General features: G+C 43.8%; 1 protein-coding gene across 1 annotated transcript; it reads right to left on the bottom strand.

The window, feature by feature from the left end:
• Nucleotides 1-3,650: 3,650 nt before the first annotated feature.
• Nucleotides 3,651-26,889, bottom strand: LOC147426344 (vacuole protein). Its single transcript, XM_086497798.1, has 7 exons — nucleotides 26,725-26,889; nucleotides 26,286-26,513; nucleotides 25,909-26,004; nucleotides 25,756-25,796; nucleotides 4,467-4,584; nucleotides 4,308-4,388; nucleotides 3,651-3,974 (listed from the first exon to the last, which is right to left on the bottom strand). Exons 2-7 carry the CDS (start codon nucleotides 26,484-26,486, stop codon nucleotides 3,921-3,923), a joined length of 591 nt encoding a protein of 196 aa, XP_086353924.1. The 5' UTR covers nucleotides 26,487-26,513; nucleotides 26,725-26,889; the 3' UTR covers nucleotides 3,651-3,920.
• Nucleotides 26,890-27,105: the final 216 nt, after the last annotated feature.

Raw genomic sequence — 27,105 nt, 5'->3', positions numbered from 1 at the left:
GTTGCATTCGTTTTGGATGGCTGGAGGCCATCATGTGTGCTACTTATGTATTAAACAGGTGTCATACAAAAGCTTTACAGTCTAAGACTCTATATGAAGCATGGCATGATAGAAAGCCTTCTATTGAGCACATGCATGTTTTTGGTTGTTTGGCATATGCGTTCGTGCCACAAACACAGCGCAGAAAAGTGGATGATAAGGCTGTCAAATATATTTTTGTTGGTTATAGTGCTAAAAGCAAAGGTTAAAGGTTGTATCATCCACAAACAAAGCATATCTTGGTCTCACAGGATGTTGTGTTTGTGAAAGATTATATTCAACCCTTGTTGTCATGTACTAGAGACAGTAATGTAATCTCACTGGACATTTATGACACTTTGTTGCCTCTTTTCAGTGGTGGAAGTTCGAATGTAAATTCCAATAAGGTAAATGTATAGTCTATTGATGTTTTAAAAAATTTTATAGACCAACCTATTCCTGATGCAGATGTACATGATGTACTTGATGAGGAAAGGATTGAGAATGAGCAAGCTAGAGCTATGCCTAAATGGTTGGTGCATACTTTGTCTGACAGTAAATTGAATGCACCTTTGTCTAGTCGTACTCCTTCAAGTTCTCGCCATGCATCTTATGCATCATATTGTTATGCTTTGGTTGTGTCTAACTTACATGATGTTGAAGAACCTCTGTCTTTTGATGAAGCACAAAATTCAAAAAATTGGATGACCGCCATGCAATCTGAATATGATGCACTTATAGAAAATGGCACATGGACTTTATGTGATTTGTCTACTAGCAAAAAAGCCATTGGTACAAAGTGGGTTTGCAAGTTGAAACACAAGCCGGATGGTGAGATTTTGATCGCTATAAGGCTCCACTTGTTACAAAAGGTTATGCACAGCAAAAAGGCATAGATTATGAAGAGCCTCTTGCTCGCAATTGTCGTATGCCTACTGTGCATTTTCTATGTGCATTGGTAGCTCATTTTGGTTGGAATGTACATCAATCAGACATTGTTACTGCTTTCTCGAATGGTGACATATTTGAAGAAGTTTTTGTAATGCAGCTTCGCGATTTTGTCAAGAAAGGACAGAAGGATAAAGTGTCCAAATGTAAGAAAGCTTTGTATGGGTTGAAGCAATCTACTCGTGATTGGTATGAGAAAGCTAACACTCATCGGTCAAACGAGGCTTCATAAGTCCAACAAAAAGCACATTGTATGTAAAGCGTGAGAGTGATGTACTTCTCATTGTGGTTCTCCATGTGGATGATTTGTTGATCACTGGACCGAATGAAAGACATATTACTATTTAAAGCTGATTTGTATGCTACTTTCAAGATGAAACATTTGGGGTTGTTGCACCATTAGTTGGGTATACATTTTAAGCAGTGTGATGGTGGTATTACCTTGTGTTAAAAAAGTTACACAAAGACATTGCTATGTAAGTTTGGACTTGAGGATTGCAACCATATTGCCACTCCCATGAAAACAAGTTTGAAGTTGAGTCTTCATGATGTTGATGATCCTGTCAATGCCACTCTTTACCAAACTCTTATTGGCTGCCTCATTTATGTATGCAACACGAGGCCGGATATTCAGTTTGCAGCCTCACAAATCAGCAGATTCATGCATAGCTCAAGGTCTAAGCATTGGCAAGTTGTCAAGAGGATTTTTCGCTACTTGAGTGGCACTTTACATCTTGGCTTGTTTTATCCCAAGGGAGGATCATTGCCGCCAGATTTGCATGCTTTTTCGGACTCAGATTCGGCTAGTTGTTTTGACACAGAAGTGTCAACAAGTGGTTTTTGTTTCATGCTTGGCAGCTCATGCATATCATGGTTGAGCAAGAAGCAACCTATTGTGGTCACTTCCAGTTGTGAGGTTGAGTACAGGGCAATCTTCACAGCTATAATTGAGTGTGTATGCCCATACGTCTTATAGCTGATTTGGGTGTTGAACACGACACTGCCAACACTATTTACACTGACAGTCAGAGCGCATTGGCAATTGCGAGGAACCCAGTTTTTCATGCTCGCACAAAGCACATTGAGGTGCATTACCACTATGTCAAGAAGAGACTCTCAGCAAGAGAGGTCAGCTTGGCTTATGTGCCAACACAGAACAACCTTGTAGATCTTTTCACAAAGGTATTGTCTCGTGAGAAGCGAGAAGCTTTCCGCAAAGCTTTGGGCTTACTTCCCTTTGTGGACTGATCATGTCCTCCGGACATGGCACTTCCCTATACTTGCTCTCGTTCACCACATCACTCCAGGGGAAATTTGTTAACAAATACATGTGTAGTGACGTGTGTGAACACACTTAAGACCGCCGGGGCATTATATCCGTCACTAGGAGGTTTTTTCGCTTGTGCATTGTATATACGCCCATCACTCTAGGGATAACTTATCTTTCCATTGACAAACAAGAAAAACCCACTTATGCGAGCAAAGGGAAAATGGAATTAGAATGATCTTGATAATGAACAGAAGTGTTGGCAAAAGAAAGATATACTATCGATAGCATGCAAAACAAACACGATCTCTTTAGCATGAAAACTAGGTCTTACCACAACACATTTGAGGTCCTTGATTACAAACAAGAAGGTAAATGAGAAGGCCTAAGCATGTAAGGCCACCTTCCTCAACATGACATGTTTTTTTGAAAGATAGGGAATAACTCTTAACAGTTTTCCAGGTCAAGGGCTTGATAATTCTAGCCTAAACTTGACATGCAAGCAAAGAGAGAGAAAGGATCCTTTTAAATAAAAGGAAAGTTAAAAAAATGGCCTACTAACCATAGCTGAATGCATTGATTTCAAGTGTACAATTCAAATTACAAGAAAATAAGGTGCACATATCACATAGGCCTTCTGAAACAAGAGATCCTTCAAATGCTTCTCGCAAGAGGTCATTCACTTTAAAAACAGATTCGGTACACCTTCACCTCTGAGGCATGTTTTAGCATGCTAAAAATGATAATTCTCCTTTTGACTGTGGTCAACATGAAGAAATCAATAGAGAGGCCTTGCAAGACAAAAACATGTGCCATTCTTTCCAATGAGTACCTTACAAAGGGAGCATCGATGACCTAAACCTATGCCAAGCAACTTTTGCACATCAATCATCAAGTAACAAATCAAGAGACATTGGATATGTTTGAGGTAGTACTTAGAAAAGATGCTCTATGGCTAGACGATCCTTTTGTAGCCGGAAGTTTTCTTGCATTGTAATGCAGGTCTGCAAGTATTTTGCTACATAATCACGCATGCAAATTTACAATTATTGGGACAGATAATACCCAAGACTGATGCACCAATCAACAAGATGGAGCCTTACAACAGTCTGCCTTGATAGGGGGGATAGAGCTCGGTAGACAATGTTTATATATGAAAACAAATAAATAAACTCATAACATACATGGAACATAGTGTAAGGCAATTGAGAAGAACACCCTACGGGAAAGGTACTCTTATTGCATGCATGCTAGACACCCTCTTTATATAGAGAGTACAAAATCTTTTAATTCACAAGGCCTTTTCATCTCCTACACCATCACCTTCACGTTTGCATTTTAGACGTTTTGAGAGGTTTTTTTAAATTCCCAAAATTACAGAGACCAAACTTGGTAATGAATCAAGTTAGAAGCAACAAGGAGGTAACACTTCTCAGACTCATCTTAACAAAGTACATTGAAGCCGACGAGCATACATCAGTAAAGAAATCTGCCTAAAGGCGAGTTCGGAAGAATTGAAGAAAAATTTCATGTTTAAACGTTGAGAGTAAGAATGTTTATCTGTACACCCGCCGAGAGAGAACTGGGGAGCCACTCAAAGAGCATGGTAGCCAGATTGCTATATAACAAGCTTGTAAAGCACCAAAAACTCATCTTTTGGGCATGTAAGAGCCATCATCACGTCTTGTTAGCTCCGCCTGCCCAGCAAACTCTGCAATTCCTTTCTTCGGTTCTCTAGTTCCTGCATGATTCATTAAGAGAATTTTCAGCATGAATAACCTCATACTACTCAAAATCCACACAGAAAAACTCGGCATGACTGGCTCTACTTTGAAAGGCATTACTACTAAAATGTTTTCTTTGAGTTTTGCACATTTTTGGAATGGCTTCTGAATTATACTGGATTTGAATTTATATAAGATTTATTCTTAATTTGCATAATTAAATTCCCCAAAATGCTAAGAAAAAACAAGACCTGACCGAAAGTAGACTATAACTTGCCACTAATACTGTGCAGAACATGAATAAAAATTTTGGAAGCATTTTGAAGATGTCGACAGTTGAGCCACTTTACCTCCAAATCCCTCAAGGCTTGCTCCCGAGATTCAGCTTTCTTCATCCGAGCACGCTTCAGATGACCAATACATAAGATTCCCTGGAAAATTGTGCAAAGATTATCGCTAAAATCCTTACAGTGATATGGACGCGAGAGTTCCTTATCTTTTGGCCTTACAGTAATAATGTACACCAAGCCACATGCTAAAAGCATGTAACTGGAAACTTGCTGAAGAATGACCATTGCCTGGCCCCCTGATTCCAGGTCAGATAGTGCTCTCGTCATAACACCAACACTGCAGTATAATCAATCAACCTCTCTCTCTCTCTCTCTCTCTCTCTCTCTCTCTCTCTCTCTCTCTCTCTCTCTCTCTCTCTCTCAGGTGTGTGTGTGTGTGTGTGTGCACGCGTGCGCGCGCGCTAATAAAAAGAGGAAAATGGTATAACCTTTCTATCACCCAAGTGTGGTAGATTCGTTATGCCATTTCCCTCTTGAATAACAGGTCTTGAGTTCAACTCTCCTCGTCGGCTAGATCTTTAAGGCCTCTTGGGATAGTTTCCTACGACGTTAAAACTCTCTTCTTCTTCTTCTTCTTCTCTCTCTCTCTCTCTCCCCCCCCCCCCCCCCCCCCCCCCCCCAAGGAGACCGCCAATTTAAATATCACCAAAGCCACCAAGGACGATGGCCCCATCCATCCAAGAGCCGCTTAACACACACTCGATGCACCAATGAGAGCTCTAATCAAATAGCACAACTACTTGCGGTTAGCGAGAGGATCCCGCAGTTAGTGAGGAAATACAGCAATTAGCAAAGAATAAAATGTGATTAGCAGCTCTTGTATCTTGAAGTGACTGAGTGCCCCTAGCGGTAGTAGAAGGCGAAAATTTTTCCAGCTTCACGGTTAGTGAATAAGAAAACCTTTGCAAAGGTGAGTAGTAACAAACTTATAGCACTAGATAATTCATTTCGTTAGTAGATAGGGCTATTTTCATTAGACTTTTTTTGTAAAAAAATTGTTTGGGGTGATGTTTGGAGGGCTATATGATTGAAAACGTGGCAAAAATCAATAAAGAAACCCTTATTGTATATTATAAACAATGTGGTAGTAATTTAAAAACAACATAAATCAACTTCTTGGTTTCACCAAGGATTCTCTTTATGCCAAACATATACAAAATCGACCAGTGACTCAACTCTATGAGATGTGGAACAATGTAGCGAACCCTAGGTTAAAATCGGCTATGAAGGCAAAAGCAAAGCCGAAATGATCTTCCATCATCAAACGGAGTTCAAATTCCCACGTCACGATAGAGGACATTCATAAGGAGATAGAATGCCAAGTGAGCAAAAACATGAAAATCATCAACTTGCAAGGGACATAAGACAATTCTTCTCTAGGCAATTTGGGCAAGAAACTTACCTTTTCTGATTTAGCAAAAAAGGGGTCTAGAAGTAAAGCACATGTCTCTAGAAGGAAACATTGTCAACATGTTGTCCACTACAAGAATAAGGTAGGGCCCTAGACTTACGTGACAAAGAAGAAGAGGAGCTGCCTCGGAAGAAAAACATACAAGAACCAAGTCCCACAAGCATAGAAGGCGCCATGACTACTCAAATTAGGATCAAGATGAGGAAGATGAGGATGACAAAATTCTGACTTTTGGGTCCACTTTTAGATGAAAACATAGCCGCATACTCGGCCGACAATGTATGATGATTTAGAACGTAGAAAGGCTAAGAAAGCATTGATCTAAGTGTCAAGTTTGATGCTTTGTCCCGGTTCAAGGATATGAACAAGGCCTCGTCTTTTATCCAACAGTTTTACATTGCTTTTCTGGGAGCAATTTTATTGAAGGTTCCAAAGTGCAGAAAACACCTTCTCATCTCAAGGGGAATGCACATACTTGGAGGTTAACTCTTTTGTTGCACTGCAAAGCACCTCGCAATGGAGTGGGGTTTAAGAGCCTCTTTTCATCTCTAAAATTAGCACCAAAGTACAACTCCAACGTTTTGACTGTTTGGAATCATCTTTGGATGACAAAGAAAGATATTTTCAACTTACAGTCATAGATTTTGGAGTACTTTTCTACCGGTAGCTTCTTTCAGGAAGGTCTCTCTGAAAGAGCAAATAGAGCACTACTGTTGTTTCTTACCAGATAAGCTACAAAGTTATTGCCTGAAGTAGAGATCTTTCAATGCTTAACAACTGCTCATGATGGCTATTCACTTTTGATAGGCTCTTTGGCATTTTAGGCAAATACTCCGGTATCCAAATTCTCAGAGAAGGAGACTTCAAAAGAGAAGAAGGGTATGAAAGCTTGTATAGAGGAAAAAGTTCATTGTTCTTCAAATGTCCGTTGAGCAAAAGGCATTAAGCAAGGAAAGTATTATGGATCTGGTGAAGTGGAGCACATTTTGGCAAAGTGTCCTAAGGAGGAGAAAAAGCCCAATGATAAGCCCAAAGCCGTAGAAGACAAACCCCCCTCTTGACAGAATTGTAATCGCCCTCAATTACGCCAGCAAAACAGACAGAGGCCATAAACCATTTCAGCAGACATTGACTCTAAGTACCGACGCACTAAACACGACACATCTAGCACTTGTACAAAGACATCACTGCACATGACTTCACAAGACATCACATTACAAATCAATCACAAAAAAATTCATTCCATATCTCAGACCATGACTGCCAGCAACGTATTTAGTAAACGCATCTAGATCCATCCGGGACCTCACTGATGCCGGATTAACTAATCCTTATTGCGATCACGTATATAGAGATTTATGAGACCGAAATGTTGCAAACACTTCGTCTTTCAGTTCCTTCACTCAAACAAGTGAATGAGAGAGTACAAATCAATCATATTCAATTTCGGAAATTCCGTTACATAAAGTCATACAATAGAATACTGTCAGCCCAGCAGTATCCCTGAAACCCAAAGGGGACATCAGTGACTCTATTCAATCAAGGTAATCTGTGACATAGGAGCGGAGTGACTCCCCTCTTGTGCAATCCCTCTGCACCACATTCAATCGAAGTAGATGATACTAAATCGAATGCTTCAAGGTAAAGTTCCAAAATCTGAGGAGTATCTGCTAGGTCCTCCTCCTCCATCCACTTCGCATCTAATGCCGGATAGTTCTTGAATTTAACCAAGAACCGCCGAATCACTTTACCTTTCATCTTTCTTTCCTTGTGTGCCAAAATCTATTCAAGAACGAGTATCTCCTCGCGCTCTTCCACTTCGAGTTGCTCATCAGGCTCCCCATCAACCGGCACCTCACCTTTAAAAGGTTTCAAGAGACTCACATGGAATGCATTGTGAATTTTCCAAGTATTGGGCAGCTTAAGTCGAAAGGAGACATCATTTATCTTTTCTTTAATCTGGAAAGGGCCATAATACCTCATGCTAAGCTTTGGAAAAAGCCGCTCCTTTCCCTTTCGTTTCCTTAGGCATGCCTTCTCAAAACGTAAGAGCACCCAATCGTCTTCTTTTAGTTTCAAATCTCGTTGATGTCAATCTGCTGCCTTCTTATGTCGTTCTTGAGACTTCTCTGAAGCCTCGCAGACCTTTGCAAAAACAGTGTCCAAGTCTCTCATGTACCAGTCAGCTTCAAAAATCTTGTCTTTAGTGCTCAGAAAGGGTGGAACCTTCTGAGCACCTTCAATTATCTCAATTGGCGCTTTTCCCGTCAAAGAGTGAACCGTGTTATTGTAGGCAAATTCCACCAAAGGCAAAAAAAATTCCCATTGAGCCTTCTAATCAGAGATGTAAGACTTCAATAAATTAAGAACAACTGAATTTGCCAGCTCAGACTGTCCGTCTGTCTGCGGTTGGAATGATGACAAGAACTACAACCGTGTGCCAATGTTCTCCCAAATAGCCCTCCAAAACAAATTCATGAATTGGGGATCTCTGACGGAGACAATTGTCTCAGGCATGCCATGTAATCGAAATAACTATGCAATGAGCAGTCTCGCTAAATGGTCTGGCTTGACTGTTTTCTTCACTGGAATGAAGCGAGCTTGCTTGCTAAATGTGTCAATCACAGTACAAATGCCATCGTGCCCACTCTGTGTCTTCGGGAGATCAAAGATAAAATTCATTGCAATACTTTCCCAGTGGCGGGTGGAAATGGATAAAGGCTGTAGTAATCCTTGTGCCTGATGCCTGTCAAACTTGACCTTCTGGCATACTAAACAACTGCGAACAAACTCATCAACATCTTTCTTGAGTCTCGGCCAAAAGAAATAACGCTCCACATCTTTCAAGGTGGTATCAATGTCGCGGTGACCCGTACAAGGTGGACAATGGCACTCAGTCAAAAGGTTTTCCCTCAACGGCTGTGTTACAGACAAAATTGTTTTCTTCATCAAGTAGCCAACCCATATAGAATAGCCTATGGCACTATCTCCCCATTCTGTATCTGAGTAAAAACATCGGAAAAAAATCTGGATCGGTGGCATACTCGTCAACTATATCCTTGAAGCTTCTATGATAGATCGCGGAAATAGCCAAGACGAGGGGCTTCCGAGACAATGCACCTGCCACTAAGTTTTTATGTCCCTCAGCATGGGCAAGATGTTAGCCCACCGCATCTGCTTTTCCAAAAGCTGCTTCTGTAACAAGAAGTAGCGTAGATCAATAAAGACCGTGAAATCGGCTCCGAGTAGATAATGTCGCCATTGAGTAAGAGCATGGATCACTCCCAATAGCTCTTTCTCATAAATCTGTGCTACCAATTCTAGCCTTGAAAACATTTTGCTTTCATAAGCAATCACGTGGCCTTCTTGCATCAAGACCGTTCCCAGACTACGACCACAAGCATCACAATATACTTCTTTGCCAACACTGGTCCCGTAGTCAATTTTTCCTTTGTCTGAAAGGCAGTCACCTCTGTCAGTCCCCACGAGAAAGGGACTCCTTTCTGAGTCAATAAGTGCAAAGGCGAAGCTATCTCTGCAAACTTCCAAATGAACCGCCGGTAGTAAGAACACAAGCCCAAAAAGCTTCTAGCTTCATGAACATTCTTCAAGTTTGGCCAATCGCGGATAGTCTCGATTTTGGCCGGGTCCATCTGTCCTCCTGCTGCTGAGACGATGTGTCCCAAGAAGTGTATCTCCGGCAAGAAAAACTCGCTCTTTTTGGCATTAATAACCAATTTGTGATCACGCAATGCCTGAAAGACCTGTAGCAGATGGTGTCGATGCTTTGCTTCATCCTTGGAGAAAACTATAATATCATCAAAGAAAGTGCCCACAAAAGATCGATGCTCTCGGAAAATCCTATCCATCATTTGGTTGAAAGTCGTTGGAGCATTGGTAAGTCCAAAAGGCATCACCAAAAAATCGTATAAACCAAAGCTTGTCCGAAAGGCTATCTTGTAGACATCTCTCGGAGCGATTTTGATCTGATGATATCCCCTTTTTAAATCAATCCTGCTAAAACAAGAGGATCCCTAAAGTCTGTCAAGAATATCATCAATCCTGGGAATCAGAAATCTTATCTTGATAGTGATTTTATTGAGAGCTTTATAGTCAATGCACATCCTCCAAGACAATAAGGTGGCCGGTTCGGTGGTGTGGTTCCAGGAATCAGATCAATAGTATGGTCCTCGGGACGAGATGGGGGCAACTCGCCCGGCAGGCCTTCTGAGAAACGATCGGCATTGTGTGCGAAAATTCTTATCGTTCTTTGTCTAGTGCAGACATGTTCGTTCGTTGTTCATCATTCAATTCTTTCAAATAGATCGAGTAAACAAAGAGACTGGATTTCATTAATTTTGAAATGGCCGAAGCCGATACAATAGGGACGGACTCAGTCTTCAATTTTACATCAAGTACTATTTTCATGCCCTTCTCATTTGTCAAGGTCGCTTTCTTAGCCCGATAGTTGACCACGGAGATGTTCTTATGCTACAATTCTAGTACCAGTCCCGCTTTCATCTTGCCTTTTCTGCCACGTTCCTCCGCTACTCTAGAACTCTCTGTGTTGTCTTCAGTTTGTCCTCGTGCCTTTTTGGGGCACCTTGCAAAGATGTGCCCTTGTTCCCCGTAACCAAAACACTTCCCCTCTTTGAAATTATTATCTCTCTCTTCAGTAGTCAACCGGGGTCGTGCATCTTTCTTTTTCTGGGGATTCTTTTTCTTTCTATTTTCAATGGTCGAGGTAAGTCTGGTTCTCTCAGTCAAAATTTCATCAGTGGGGTAGGTCAAATTCCCCGAATGTATCAAGAATCCCCGTTTGGCATGTCCCATTAGTTGTTGTATAGACTCTGACTTTTGTTCAAGGCAATAATCTCGGATCTCTTTAGGGAGTCCGCAGAAAAACCGTTGAATATGTTCTTTAAGAGTGACCTTAAACGAAGAGGTCAATAGAAAAGAATCCCAAAACCTCTCGCAATATGCGTCCAAAGTATCACCCTTGGTCATCTAAAGATAGTTCCAAGCGGTTCTCACATCTCGTTCGTACTCTCGGGTCAACCAAGAAGAAATAAAGAGCCGTTTGAACTTCAGCCACTTGACCGGGGCTTCTTTCCTCAAAAGAAGAGTGGACCACCATGTTCGAGCAATTCCCTTTAAAAACGATGCGGCCCTCTTGATCTTGGAGTGCTATGAGTAATGCCCTCTGGAGAAGGCTATATCAAACTGTTGAATGAAAGTCAAAGCCCTCGAAGCATCTCGAAATCCAGAAAAGGATTCAAATTTTATCGACTATCCACCCACTTTAAATTCCTTTGTCTTGTTGCTCTTATCTTCTAGGATATCATACTGGTTGGCTCTGTAAAAGTGTTTCTTCTTTGCATAAGACATATGATCGTCGGCTTATACTGCCCCTACTACTCATATGATATCTACTTCTCATTAAGCTCATTCTAAAAACACGGTTGCCACTACCACTTTACATAAGTTTGAGATTGAACCCCGTTCAAAAAGACAAGCTGCAAGCACCACATTAATAGGAGAGCCTTCAAATCTTGAAATAAAAAGCACTTGATTTTCCAAAAAGCAACTTAAACAACCACAGTCCCTCAAAACTACGGAGAACCCATCTTCATTCAAGTGCTTGCCTCTTTTGCGCAACTCAAACTCAATTCAGCATCTACTCAGACTATGGAATATTCCCGTGCCATGTGAAGCACCGAGAATCCCCATCACTTAAGTCTCTCACTCACCGAACTTACGAAACAACTCCTCAACGATGCTCTGTCACCCATCTTATGACACATCAAAGATGTTCAATTCAAATGATCGCATACTTCTTCTCGATGCTCTAGTCAACCATCCAAAGTGATGCATCAGAAGTTTCCGCCGTTCTATTCCTAGTGGCCAAGCAAATATTTCCATCACAGTGCTCTCGTCATTCCTCTAGAATGATGCACTGGGAATATCCATACTCAATGTCCACTTTATTCTATACTTTAGCCTAACCGTTCTAATGTGCATAAATCGTCTATACTAGGAATATCCATACTCAATGTCCACTTTATTCTTTACTTTAGCCTAACCCTTCTAAAGTGCACAAATCAAATAGTTTCTATTTCAATAAGAGGACATTACTCATAAAAATAAGAAAATAGCCAATTTAGCTAAAGCAACCACCAAAGGCTTCTCAAGCGTATTGAACCTACATTAGCAGCCACATGTGTTACAAAGGCACCAACACTCAAGTAGAAGCCCCAAGAGGAGCCCCTATCTTTAAGTTACTTGGCCTTTTCGAGAGAGACCATACAAAGAACTTGCCTCAGTTGGTTGACAAACCCAAGGACATACCCATCTTCGTCAGCCATTCGGCGTCGCTTTCGTCAATCCTACCGCATTGGAGTAGTATAGGCTGGTTGGTAACCTTCGAGGTAACATGTGGAATTATTCTTTTTAGCTCCAAAGCATGTTTACCCATCATATTTTCATTTTTTGATAGCTTCCAAATAGTAACTTTGGAACGGCACACATCAATTAGCACATATAGGCAATGATCGTCTGCCTCCATCATGATGCATTTGGCTTATTCACATTCTAAAAGCATAATAACAAATAAACATTATCAAAAATGAGAAAACACAACCGCGTTGCATCCAAAGCCACAACTTGATCAGGTATACACAAGACAATAACCGCTTCCAGTGGTGCATTGGGGGGGACTTCAATATGCTGGAGGAGCCCTCGGATAAGATTGGGGGCAGCCATGCTATTGTTCATGGGGGTGAGTTGGCTGCTTGGGAGTGCCTACGTATGACTTTGAGGATTTCCGATCTATGGAAGCATGCAGGCTTTGTATGGTGCTCAGATAACCTCTTTCTCTCGGTCTAACCGCAGAGTAGGCGGCGTGAACTATCTAGGATAGATCGTTTTTACGACGACCACATCTGTGACATGGGAGGATCAGTTTGCATTTTGGCAGGGACTAATTTTTCCAATCATTCGACAGTGATTCTTACCGTGTCAGATAGACAAAGGAGGGGCATTTTCATGCTACGCATCCCAAAGAGGATTTTGCTCGATACACAGCGCAGAGAGCAAGTTGTGGCGCTTTGGACAGAGTGTTTGGACACGCAAGGAGACCCTACTCCTAGAGCAGCCAATGGCCTTGTGGAGCTTAGTCATTTCTTCCTCGAGGAGTCTGCAGCTCGCTTGGCTGCAACCAGGGAGGAGGAGAAGCGACTCTGACAGGGCATTACCTATTTTCGATGAATGCAAGAGCACCACCCAGGCAGCCCTTGGATGGCAGAGCAAATGCAACAGAAGCTGATCACCATCGAGAAGCGACGCCGCGAGTTTGCCTTTCAGCATCACACTTTACGGTGGACTCAAGTGGGCGATAGAAATGCTGGTGACTTTCTTGAGATTGTGGGTCCTCGTCCTGCGCACACTAGTGTTGGCCAACTGAGGACGCCTGATGAGTCTATTACTAAAGAGCCCGAGGATATGCGCAAAGTTGCTACTCACTTCTACCTTGAGTTGCTTTTAGCCGAGCCACAGTCAGAGCATCGAGATGCATGCCAAGAGCAGGTGTGGGCACAGATGCCTTGCTTAATTACTGAGGAGATGCGCCAGAGGCTTGAGAGCCCGCTCCAACCATAGGAGCCAAGGTAGCCACAGATGCCTTGCTTAATCACTGAGGAGATGCGCCAGAGGCTTGAGAGCCCGCTCCAACCATAGGAGCCAAGGAAAGTGTAAGGTGCAGCGAAGTGAATGTTGAACTTTGCTCAAGATGAGTGCTCCGAACTGTGTTCCAGGGTTCCTTTTACTTACGGAAGGGAGAGCCTTCCGTTCCTTTAGTGAGAGTGTGCAATGGACACAAACAAAGTGGTGAACACTGTGAATGAATGTGCATGAGACTGAGAGATAGAGAGAGAAGAATACGACACCACAATGTTGTCAAACCCTCCTCTGAAGGCCCCACTCTTGATGGCGAGAGCAGTCTACTATTGATTGCACAAATCTCTACAATGCTTGGACTTGCCGACGATGTCGACAACGATGAGGACGACGACGAGACGGGCTGAAATCTGAAAACGCTAATGGCTGAAATCTGCAAATCTTTATCTGCTGAATTCTGATTCTATGTCGGTGACGGTGTGGATGGCGACGATGCGATGACAACGCGCTGAAAATGCTCCTTTAGGGCTGCTCTTTATCTGCTGAAACCGCTGGATTTGTCCGCTGAATTTGCTGCTAAAAAACGCTAGCTCTGCTGTTCAATAACGCTGCTTTGCTTGCTGTCCAAAAATGCTAATCTGCTTGCTGAAAAACGCTGTTTGGCTGGCTGAAATTGCTGGTTTTGCTGGCTTGGAAAAACGCTAGCTTGCTTGCCTTGAATCGCTGCACTACTTGCTGAAAACGCTTATAGGGCAGGGCTGAAAACGCTAGGGTTTCTTGAGGGGGGTCTTGCTTGAGAAGCTGTCTAGAGGGCCTGCTGCACTTGGTGCCTATGCTCTCCTTCCTCCTCCTGCCAGATTGCACTAGCGCTAGGTTTGCTTGTGTACTTACTTGCTAAAATTGCCCTACCTAGTTCCCAACAAAAGTCACTTAAAAATAATAAGTGAAAAATGTCAAAAATAGGGAAAATACATCTATGCACTGTAAAAATGCTCCTGATGGGTTCTGATGGAAATCTGATGATCATGATGTGTGCAACCAGAAGATATGCATCTAATCTAAGTGTCTGAACATGCACGGTCTGCGAACAGACTCACAAAAGTGCCAAATCAATTCCTATTCTAGACTGACAGAACTGAACTGAACCCTTGTCATGAAGTAGCTTGTCCACGTACACATAGGGTTAGATGTGTCACGTGACAGTAGGATCCAGGCATATGTACGAATCCATACGGACGATATGTCTGTATAGTACAATACCGTACCGTACAGATCCATACTATAGGGGGAAAAAAATTTAATTAACAAAACCGCAACACGTCGGTATTTTTTGATCCGTCCTTTTGCTTCTCCCAGCGCCTAATTTTGCAGTCATTCCACAGTGAGCAAACTTTTATTTGATGAGCCTTGCACAAAGACTTCTCCAATTTCTCACGCGGTGAGTAACCTTGTCTCGCCTCTCTTGGGATAGTTTCCTACAACGTTAAAATCTTCCTCTTCTTCTTCTTCTTCTCCTTCTTCTTCTCTCTCTTCTCTCTCTCTCTCTCTCATAACAGGTCTTGAGTTCAACTCCTCGTCGGCTAGATCTTTAAGGTCTCTTATACTCCCCCCGTTAATAACCACAAGGGTCTGGGCCATGAGTAAAAACAACACTTTTCAATCATTCAATACTCCCCCCGCAAATAACCACAAGGATCCGGGCCATGAGTATGAACAAGCATTCTCAAACATCATTTCTTACTACTCCATACGAGAGTAAAATCACCAATCATTGAAACCGATATTAAAACCAAAGTCAAACAATTCAAATCGGCACCAAGACAGGTACAAAACAGATACCATCCAGTTCAAAAATTCCAAACAGGATCACCAAACAAGTTCTCAAACACATTTCAAACTTAAAAGCAATCTCGATATCAGTCGAGCTCGAAAAGTCGACTGACTTTCCATCCTGAAACCTGCACCAAAAAATTAGGGTTAGGTTCATTCCATAAGCTCGTAGCCGAGCACAGCATGGTCCATCAGCTCTTGGACAAACAGTGTTTCTTTGGTGACGATGGTAGTCCCAAGATAGCAATCTAGTCCAGTGCGCGGCTCGGTAGCTATAGACATCAACATCCGCATGGCACTGCTTACAATGACTCGAAACAAATCTTGGATCCTTCTCTTGCAAGTGATCTTTTTAGCTTATGCCGTGTAAGACATGAGCAGTGAAGACGGGAGCGCGCCCGATGCGCAATGAAGTAAGGGTGGAAGTGGCTAATAACCCCCGGGTCGAAGCACAAAGCTAAAATCGCCAATGAACTTTGGAAGTGCGAACTTGCTCTATCTATTCTTTGGTAGGACCGGTATGCTTTCGGAAAAGCACACACTTGATGCCTTGATACCACTATCACAAGACGGGTACCACGTGCCAATAGAAAAGAACAGACTGAACAGACTTTTAGCCATAGAAACAGGGGACCCGCGGACGTGGCCCTTTTTAGTAGGGACGCAACGAGGGACGCAAGGACGCGGGACGAGACAGGGACGGGTCTCTCACATGGGACACAGAGGGGACGCATCCCCGGACGCGGGTCCCCGATGACACTTGCAAGCGGGACGCAGACAGGGAACCCTACACCTTTTTTTTAGGCTTTTCAAAGTCTTGAGCTATATGCAATGTCTCCCACCAGACTCTTCTAACCCACTCTTCACTTGTACATCATTACTTTTTCCCCTTTGAGTATGATGATTGATCATCACATCAACATGTGCGGCGCATGCTCGCCGCGTTCTTACCGCATGTTATATTTTGGTGCTCCTAGTGTTGTCTAGTATAGAACAAGTGTTTTTTAACACGCATCCCCTGACCCGTCCCCCGTCCCTTGTTTTGCCACGTCCCCATGTGACTATGCTTTTAGCACTTCAATTGTTATTGAAGTGAAAGAGAGACAACACGCGACACGGAGTGGCGGAATTCCACCCCAAAGAGTATTGGCCCCAAACCTTGGCGCCCCTTTCGGTATTTCTCTATATTGCATCAACACAATACAAGCCGATACTCCAGACTCTGCACCTTCTCCAGGAAGCATACCAGAGAGTGAGCCCTTGGCACATATTTAAAGGCCTTTGGCCTATGAAAAGCAATTTACATGAAAAGCCTTCCAACTCAAAAACTTCTTGCCCAAAAGCAATGCCAAAAAGCTGTCAGCATAAATCACGGAATTCCGTACAACTGCCACATCAGCGCAAAACGCGGAAATTCGTACAGCCTGCCACCATAGTGGTCTCGTACGGTCCCATACGTTTTGTACACGTACGACGATGTGCGGTACTAAACGAACTAAAAAATATTAAGATGTACGACGACGTTACGTACGTTTAAAATAAAAAAACAAAGAATTCTTACGTCGAAGGCTTAGGCCCTTGGGTTTAAACTTTACACTTAAAGAAACTTGACATTATGAGATCTTCAATGGGAGCTTGAGAGGGAGAGACCCAATGGAGAGAAGATGGAGAGGCAAGACTCTAGTCTCTAGAGCTTGTCACTTGAGAGCTAGAACATGGAAGCATTGAGCAGTGAGAGCATTGAGAGCTTGAGAGCAATGAGCATTAAGAGCTTGGAAGTGTTGGAGAACAAGATGGAGAGGCATTGCTTAAATAGGAAGAGGCTAGAGCATGAGAGAGGGAGAGCATGGATGATGACTCTTGATGAGAGAGGGAGTGGGGGAGAGGGAGAGCATAAGAGAAGTGGAGCCCTAGCACATAGAATCCAATGTGGCTTAAGTGCTTGAATTGGCGCTCCAAAATGGCCCCAAAAGTTGTCCTCAATGGCCCTTCGTCAACAGTCAAGAGCTTTATAGCCACTTAAGATTTTTTGGGCTGCTCTTTATAATCCACTCAAAATTGTGAGTTTTGCTTTTTTTTTTTAATTTTTAAAAAAAAAACGTACAAAACGTACTAAACCAACGGGACGGAACGTGACCTGCATACGGAACGAGACGTTCCGTACGTCGTACGAAAACTACCCTGCCTACCACGTAAGCACTGTCAACCTAATTTCCAAAATCTGCCACGTCATCAATTCCACGTTGTGTGTGTGTGTGAGGTCCAACTTTATTCTAATCCTTTATGTCACTTGGAACCCCATCGGACGGGGTCCCCATAAGTTGGTAGGACTTCTTCTTCTGTTACTTGTTCTTCTTAGATTTTAAGCCCCTCGGCCGGCATCTGCAAGTTGCCTCCATTCTTCAGGGCTTTGACACGTCAGCAGTTTGTGACTCTCTCTCTCTCTCTCTCTCTCTCTCTCTCTCTCTCTCTCTCTCTCTCTCTCTCTCTCTCTCTCTCTCTCTCACACACACACAAGTATTCTCTCACGAAAACATGAGTGTTTTTTTGTCGTTGCTTTCCAGTGTGTAGGTCCACCATGCCTCGCAAATCCAACCCAATTTAGAATGCACACCAATGTCATTGCAGTGGTCAATACAAGAGGGCAAGCAGGATCCGGAACACACACTTGGACTTGCAAGTATTGTGGAAAGCAAAAGACAAGTATCGTGATGCGTGTGTTGAGGCACCTTACTGGCATCGATACTATTGGGCATTCCGAAGGATGTAAGCTTGTTCCACCAGAGATTAAGGATGCTTTGATTCTAGAGCACGTCCCAACATGGGGTCTTCCCTCGTCCAAGGGCAAGAAATCACATGAGGCAACGCAGGATGCCTTGCAGGATGCGTCGTTTGCAGATTTGACAGATGCACATACACAGCAAGAAAAGGCCACTAGTGGGAAAAGGGCTCGTTATTCTCACGATGTAGATGAGGATAAAGATCGAGGGACACGTGTATATACACAATTTACTTTGTCTTCACATGTCCATGCATAGTCCTCGGTAAAAGAACGGCAAAGGATTGCAGAGACAGAGATTGCTCGCACTGTGATAGAGTGCAACATTGCATTTAATGTCCTGCAGACACAGCAATAGAAGCAAATGGTCTGAGCCATTGCTCAAAGTTGGCGCCACGGATTCGTGGAGTGGCTTGGATTATCAAAAGGTGTGCACATCCTTGTTAGATGAACAGCAAGAGATCATTGACAGAGCATTGGTCCCTATGAAAGCTCGGTGACAGCAGTTTGGTTGTACAATCATCTCCAACGAATGGAGTGATATTCGCAGACGCCACATTATCAACATCCTTGGGTCCTCTTGCGGTACATACTTCCTACGTGTCGTGGACGCGTGCAAGGTCGGAGAGCAAATTTTCGGCAAAGTTTATTTTTGGGCACATCAAGCAAGCCATGAACGAGGTCAGCAAGGAGAATGTGGTGCAGGTATTCCACATTCCTTGGCTCCCTTAAAGTCCCTTTTACATATGATGACATCAATGAATCTCTTGCGCATTTTTGTAGCTCTAACTAATAGATTAATGGTCGTATGGTTTTGCAAGTTTTCACACACAATGCGTCCAACTGCAAGGCCATGGAGGAGATGGTTGAGGCGGCGTTCCCTCGCATAGTTTGACCTCCATGTGCTGCACATTGTCTCGATTTGCTCATGGAGGATATTGGCAAGTTGTCTTGGGTATAGCCAATTGTTTCTGATGCAACAAAGATAACTACTTTCTTCCGCAAGAGACACCTGGCACTTGCCATATTCAAGAGTCACACTACACTAAACACGGTGCGTCATACATGTACCTAGTACTTCAGAGGCTTTACAGGTCGAGGGATCCATTGTTGCAGACAGTTGTGGACCATAAATGGCGGTCGATGCTTTAGGTGCAGATTAAGCCTATGAGGTACATATGTCATACAGACAAAAGTGCTCGATGAGAGCTTTTGGGTAGAGGTGCACTCCTTGGTAGTGGCACTCCAACTTGTCTACGTCTTCTTGCGTGTGACAAACATGGAGGCGTCCACTCTTGGCCTTGTGTATCATCTATTCATGCAGATGACGCATCACATAGTAGCATGTACCTCTTTGACATCGGAGTGGTAATTCTACGCATTTGCTACTATATTTTGGTTCGGCCTTGGCCCTTGATCCTTGGATGTTTTATTTTGTTTTAGGTCTTGTCAAACTTGAGTCTTGACTTCAAAGTCTTGTGAATTGCAAGCGGGATGACGTTCTAGCTATTGTGGAGAGCCGATAGACATTTATGCGTCGTCCCATACATGGGATGGCTGCTATACTTCATACTCTCTACAAGATTTCAGAGCTTTTTGCAAACAGTAGTTTGCTCACCTTGCGATCAGAGTACATGGACATCATGTTCACTGACCTTGCGATCAGAGTACAAGGACATCATGTTCACTGAGGATGAGCAGCTTGAGATTGACAATGAGATGAGCGTCTGCATGAACAATCTGGACAATCTTTCTTCAGGAGTGTGTCCTTGAGGTAGGAAACTACCAAGCTTCCTCTCACTTGGTGGCAAAAGTTAAAACTATGAAAGAGCCCGTCTTCAAAATTTATGCAATCTTGCACTACGAACTCTCTCACAAGTATCTAATATCTCGCTTGAACTACATAGTACGTACTATGCTACGATGATTTCGTCGGTTTCATTTGTTCCTATATCTCGTGTAAATGTCCATAGGATTGCTCAGTTGGTGCTTGTGAGCACAATTGAGTGCCTACTCTCTTGTACACACGAAGATTCGAAATCGCTTGAGCACTACGCAATTGGAGAAGTTGGTGTATTCTTGAGCAAACATGAAGCTCGTGCGTAGTTTTCATGCTTTGGGATCACCCAGCAGGTAAGTCTTAAAAGATCGTTGCTAGTAGCTACAGAATTAGGAGACCCTCTAAGTTTATAGTTAATGCTTGGCTACTTATACTTTTGTGCAGGTAGATCCAACTCAAGTGAAGATGGTTCCTGACCCTACTGCAGAGGAGATAGAGTAACGGATCAGAGATGAGCAGGAGGAGATTCTACGAGAGCTTCATGGAGAGCTTGAGAGCGTGGATCAGCGGGTCACTCAATCATGAGCACGATCTTACATCCCTCTTCGCCAAGAGGTTGCAGATCCACAAAGAGAGCAAGCTGCATGTGCATAGTAGTCATGGTCGAGCGAATGAGGCAGTGCCTCTCATTCAGACTTTGGAGGAGAATGACCCATTTGAACAGGAGGCAAGTGCTTCAAGAGGTCCCACCATTGTTGAGCGAGAGTTTGGTGAGGAGGGCAATGTCTTGAAAGAGGAGACATGGCCTCCTCATCTTCAAATCAGATGTGGATGTTTGAGTATCTTGATTCTCATGTAGACAGTAGTATGTACTTTGCAACTGTTAGCATGCTTCCTAGTTTTGTTGACTCTTGAGGATTATGGATGTCCTTTTTTTGTGGATTATGGATCACTAGGTGTCCTTGTTTTGTATGGAATCTAAATTCTATCATCTTGGTATTTTGATGAGATTACGATTTACCATCGATTTTTTGTGTGCAAAATTGGCATGATCAATGTGAACTTTGAAGTTCTTTGTAGTAACTAGTTTGTTGTGAAGTTTTAAATTTTAGGTTACGTATATTTGGGAGAGAACTAAAGCTTTGAATTTATTTATTCTTGAATGTAGAGCAAGGAGTCATGACTCGCTGGTATTCGTATGAAAGCCTCAGATTGTTTAGTTGTGGCAGTCTTGGTTTGTAGAATAACGAACTAACATCCTTGGAGGGATACTTATGAATTTTTTATCAAGTACGGACCGTAGTGTAGGTTTTTCACCGTTATTGGCTTTTTTTTTTTTTAAACATACAAATTTTATGTACCTAACAACTCAATCCATTTGGTACTGCGTACCCGACATACAGAATACGTATTGTATCTTACATATCTTACCACCTTGAAAGGAGCTACATGAGGCCCTCAGGGCACCTCCCAAGGGTAGCTGCCCAGATGGACTTTGTCAAGGAGCGTAGCATCCTTGACAACATTTTTACCTTATAGGAGACGACTACCCTCGCTCATCTCCGAGGAGAGGATCTTATGGTACTCCTCGATTTTGAGAAGGCGGATCACAGAGTTGACTAGGGTTTCCTTGAGGGCACTATATGCCGCGGCCCGAATGGAGTTTTCAGATGCATAGCTAAGGGGAGTGTCAGCTCTCTACAGGTGTGCCCATAGTCAGGTGTTGTTAGCAGGGGGAAGAGGAGAATGCCTTAAGCTCACACAATTGGTTCAATAGGATTGCCCTCTTGCTCCCTTCTTGTTATTCTTCTATGTTGAGGCAATGAGCAGGTTCTTGACCTCATAGGAGGCTGGCTTGCGTGGACTGCAGCTACCTATTTGGGGAGAGGAGCTTTTGGACACTGAATTTGCTAATTACTCAAGCATGTTTTTGGAGGGCCGAGAGGCCAGAGGCCAACTTGCACAGATGTGAGCAGGCTCTTGAGGTGTTCTATTGTGCGTCAGGAGCATTGATCAACTGGCGAAAGATAGTGGCTTTCTAGGTTGGTAGTGCTCCCATGCCCGATAGGTTGCCTGGAGAGGGCTTTAGGTAGATTCCTCTAGGGACACGAGTACGCTACTTGGGTTGTCAGGTTGGTTTGGATCTCTCTACAAAGTAGCAGATTGCTCCCCTCCTCTTCATTGGGAGGAAACTGCTTAATTTTCTCAAGCTCTTGCATCAGCCACTTGGAGAGGCTCATCACAAACTTCTTGTGGTCAGGGCGAGACACACAATGAGCTCGGGCCAAGGTCTCCAGGCAAGTCATCACTTTACCTTGCTCTCAAGGAGGGTTGGCGATCATCGACCCAGCATGGCAAAGTCGAGCCCTCCTTGGAAATCTTGTGGTCATAGGACTTCTTCCAGGCATAGTCACACGGGGCCGGGGACGAGTCTCGGGGACGTGGCGGGTCTCGGGGAAGGGGACGTGGCAAAACAGGGGACGGGGGACGTGACAGGGGACACGCTTTAAAAAACACTAGTTCTTTGCAAATTTAATAATGAGACAACAGTGAACACTAAGAGCACAAGATTGCAAAGAAAAAGTGTGTTTTGCACTCATATTACATAATACCAAAATATAACAAAGGGCGTGCGGCGTGCGCGACACGGTACACCATTGGTGTGGTGATCAAGCATCAATCATCCTGGCCAAAGGGCAAAACATAATGATGTACATAGATATTAGAGAAATCTTGAAGAGAAGGAAAGAGGGGTAGGCTTCAAGGCTCAAGCCTTCGACTTGGAGAGGAGGGGAGATGGGAGAGGGAGAGAGAGAGAGAGAGGAGAAAGAGACTCGAGAGTCAAGAGACTCGTCACTCAAGGGCGGAGCCTCGGGGAGTCGGAGGGCAACTTCAAACTTGGTTCTTGGCACTTGAGTCTTGCAAGGCTTGGGCAATGGGAACTTCAAGGAAGTGGCCTTGAGGCTTGGGTATGAGCCTTGAGGCTTGGGTGCTCTTAAGTAGAAAGAGCTCCCCCCAAAATGGGCGTTTGAATTTTGAAAGGCCCCCAAAATTCGAATTTCGAAAATCCCGCCCAAGCAACCCGCCCCCTGCTCGCGTCCCATCCGGCGGTGTCACCGGGGACCTGCGTCCCAGGACCCGTCCCGCCACCCGTCCCCTATGAGGGACGTCCCACGTCCCAAAAAGGCGTCCCCATCTCCGTCCCAACGTCCCCCGTCCCCGTCCCCGCATAAATGGGCCGTGTCCCCCCATCCCCTGTTTCTATGCTTCCAAGGAAGAGCCCTGGAAGGAGTTAATGCTACACAGGATTCGAGCCTGGGTCCCACAGACAGACAGCCATGGAGCCCTTCCATCGACTGGATTTTCACAGAGATGTACAGAGTTGGCCTAGGTAGGAAATGGGAGGACCGCTTTGCTGCGAGCCTGCTCGATCTTGGGAGCAGTTGCGGGGTAGCCTTCAACAGCATAAGCCCGCATGCATTGAGGAGCATTTGAGGCAGCCACTCGTTTGGAACCCTATGGTCAACACACAACAAGGCACATCGTTGGTAGCAGTCCTCATGTCTCTTGGGATCCATGGAAGAGAGTCCAACCCGCTCTTTTGGGGATTGGCTGCAGTTTACAGTACTTTTTAAGGAGATACAAGCATTCAGCTGCAAGACATGAGGGGGTGCAGAGATGCGTCAGGATATTGTAGAGGCCATACCTGCAAACTCCAGAGTTGCACACCCCTATGGAGCTGGTAGCTCCGTGATAGATAGGGGCTTTCACGCGACTAGAGGTCATCATTGCAGTTAGGGCTTGCTCAGACACAGATTCCTGCTTGTTTTTCGAGGTTCCGACGGAGGGCTACCTTCATAGAGTCACTGTCGAGGTACCAGAGGTGGTTGAGTGCTGCTTTCAGCAAAGCAGAGATCTGGGCACTGGGCATCGATGGGAGGATTTGTGTCATACACACCGACCCGTCAGATCTTGAGTCAAGACACTGCCGACTCTAGGCTTGGGAAAGGCCCTCTCTAGCGCGAGTGCAGAGGGACCCATGGGAGTGATTTTGGTGAGATCCCTTTTCTCCTACCAATCACCCGCAGGAGATCCCTTTCTTCCAAGTTCCAATACGCAGCTCGGCTGGGTCGTCACATCCTAACAACGTGGAAAGAGGCTTGTCCTACTACAACAATTCACTCAAAGGAAGAGGGTCTCACGTCCGAGTTCTTGACAGGATTCGTAGAGCGCTTGTGGGACAACAGACAGCCAAGGCAAGTTACTATGTTTCAGTGGCTAGTTGCCCACAGACTTCAAGGCAACTCCGACAACATGCAGGAGCGCCGCGAGGCTTTCTTGCGACTTTGGCGTCCAAGGCCCTTGTTCACCATGGTTCATGGTGCGCCCAGGTGGTCACCAGTGTAGTTGTTTCCCCCTTCCATCTCCTGATTTAGCCATCATTGTACACATCCTATTTTTTCTTTGGGAGAGCCTCCCCACATGATGTAGCCCTCTCTAGCAGGGGCAGTTTGCCCATTGGGTAGTTTTCTTAACTAATAGAAGGATCTTGTTCTTGCAAAAAAAAAGGGGACGGCAAACGCTTCAACACGTCACACTATGTACACTTTAGCATCCACTCCCATACATCGAAAGGAATAAAAAGTGAGTTGAAACTTTCGATTCACATTTTGTACAAGCCACCATAGGATAGCGCGAGGACAAGAGGCCCACTCTTGTGGAGGCTTGACAAGGGATTCGTATATAATGACCTCCAAGCACGATGGCAAAAATACATCGAGAGCAAATACAAGATCTCCAGGGAAAATAATTGTAGTTTTAAAAACAAACAAATCCATGAGAAAATTCTTTGAAACAAGCAAAAAGTAACGATATAATCAATGACCGAACGGTTTGGAATCCTTTGGCTACATGGCTCCTACATAAATTTGTACAATGTTCTTCCGTAGCCGTTGTGTTTTCTTCCCCTCTCCTTCTACCTTCGCTTGGCCCATGCCACTCTCACGTCCAAACAATCAATCTAATTGCATATCCCAAGGTCCCCTCTACGGCTCCAACACATCCAAGAGCTACATGCTTTGCTTGTCACAAAGATGAGGTCTAGTTTCTATTGCAAATAGTGTTTGCACCACATCCACCCATGATAGCTTCATGTTTCCCTTCCTTTCTCCCCAACCACATTCGCATATGTTTTTGCCTCTCATTCTAGAGCTCCTAAGAGGCTAAGGATGGGAATGCATGAGCTACAAAGGAGACAAATCACTCTAGTCCAATCCATGGGTGGTGTGATTGCTCAATGGCTCAAGAGCCTTCCTTAAAGCAACAATGCCTACACACGCACTACACAACCGTTGCATCCGATCTCTCAATCAGCGAGCTTATGACGAGCCAATTGAACCAAATGATGCGGACAATAAGGCACTCGACCTTATCCTTGCCGCTTGGTGGAAATATGGATTCTCCAGCCATTTTGATGGTCAATAAAGAGCAGAGTGGATAGATGGAGTGATTAAAGGAAAAGAGGCATCAACACGCTTTGTCTCATGCCCCCTGGTGTCGACTGCAGATACCAGAATGAAGAGGGAGAAAAATAACTGGCAGCTTTTTATACTGGCACAACCAGCAAGCAATTCCTCGACAACAATTTGAGGTCAAATAAACATGCGCCGCATCCGCTGTGATTTGTCACCTCATAATCCACCATCTCATACAACCAACTTGGATCTAATTTCTTCATGGTTGTGGTGATCCGGTAAAAGTCACCCATCCAATCTATACTCGCACAATTGTTGCTACTTTTCTTTGCTTTGATAACTTCATTTTAAGGCTTCATCCTTCCATATCCATCGATGATTGATAAAAGGACTCAGGTTGTTGAAAGGTTCTAAGCATGTGTGCAAGGCTTATACACAAAGAACGAAAAAAACTGAGAGTTTTGTCATGAAAAAGTTCTACAAGAAAGGACTGAACTTACAATACTTGCAGCATCCCTCTGCCAGCCCAATATTCCAAAATCTGTCAATGAAACAATAAACCTCAACTGAATGACGAGAACCAAAACCTGAGATTTGAGCATAAGCCACAACATTCAAATTCTAAAACTTCCAGTGTTAAGAAGGAAACATACTTTCCAAAACTGGAAAATGCGTTGCCACTCAGTTTCTGCAACAGCCACAAAGAGGGCAATGACAATTGCATAACATCTCAAAATACCTCCAAAAATCTGGCAGAGAGGTTGGAGCCCGAGATCAGAAATGCAAAAGTGATCGCACTCATAAAATATTGAATAACAAAGGTATTATCATGTAAAAATTGTATCAATGATCATCATGTGAGAGGTTAGTGAGCTGTAATGTCTTTCAAAATGCAATCAAATGCGCTTCTTAACCAAAAATGACACAAAATGGATATTCACATCAGTCCACAGATGGCTAAACAAACTTATGTACATGAAAGCGTAGACATTTGATAATGAAGAGATGCACCCTTAAGCAGGCCACTTACATCATTGCCAGTCTTGAAGGCATGGATGGCAGAGAAGACATTAGCAACAACGCATAGTATAGCACTGATGACAGCAAGCCCACTAAAGCAGCGACATACGACAAGAAAAGGGTCACCACGCTTCAAATGCTGAAGGTCTAGTTGTGGCGGTGTATCATCATCTTGAGGCAACAACTCAGGGTCTCGATTGCTTGATGACATAGCTTCACAATGAAGCTAGAAAATAACCTGGAAGGTGGACTCTCTCTCTCTCTCTCTCTCTCTCTCTCTCTCTCTCTCTCTCTCTCTCTCTCTCTCTCTCTCTGCGCGCATTTTGTGTGTATTGTGAGCGCATGTGTGTGTGTGTGTGTGTGTGTGTGTGTGTGTGTGAGTGAAAGAGAGAGAGAGAGAGAGAGAGAGAGAGAGAGTCCATTTTACATATAATTCAGCCGAGAGTTACCTGCTTCTAGATCTTCTGCAACGATTTGCAAAAGCTTCTGGTAAGCCAACATGTCCAACACTACAAGGTGACCCTTAGATCCTCAGCTGTACAGGCCCCCGTGTGTAGCGTGGTTATAACGTTGAGTGACCCTCTCAAGAAAGCGTAATTTTTCAAATTCATTTTAGGCTAGAAGATACTGAAGTTCAAAAGTTCATTCTCCCAACACTCAAAAAGTCTCTCTTTTGAAACGCTTGCTTTCACATGAGTGTCAAGAAAGACTACATAAGGATTTGATGATAAAGTACGAAATCGGTGGTTGTCACCTTCCCATTGAACTTGGGCATCTCCCGCGACCCAATGTCAGTGCTCTATCCAGACTAAAAGGGCTTCCTCACGGTG

This window comes from Adiantum capillus-veneris, chromosome 24 (assembly GCF_014529385.1).
Source record: "Adiantum capillus-veneris isolate H3 chromosome 24, ASM1452938v2, whole genome shotgun sequence".
In the NCBI taxonomy this organism is placed as follows: Eukaryota; Viridiplantae; Streptophyta; class Polypodiopsida; order Polypodiales; family Pteridaceae; genus Adiantum; species Adiantum capillus-veneris.
The sequence above is the reverse complement of the archived record's forward strand: the minus strand, read 5'-3'. Positions and strand labels throughout refer to the sequence as shown.

Excerpts from the sequence above, each read along its gene's own strand:
- LOC147426344 (XM_086497798.1), bottom strand. The coding sequence starts at position 26,486 with ATGTCATCAAGCAATCGAGACCCTGAGTTGTTGCCTCAAGATGATGAT. Across the intron at positions 26,005-26,285 it reads CCTTCAAGACTGGCAATGAT|ATTTTTGGAGGTATTTTGAG; the intron begins GTAAGTGGCCTG and ends CCTCTCTGCCAG. Across the intron at positions 4,389-4,466 it reads GCTTGGTGTACATTATTACT|GGAATCTTATGTATTGGTCA; the intron begins GTAAGGCCAAAA and ends ACAATTTTCCAG.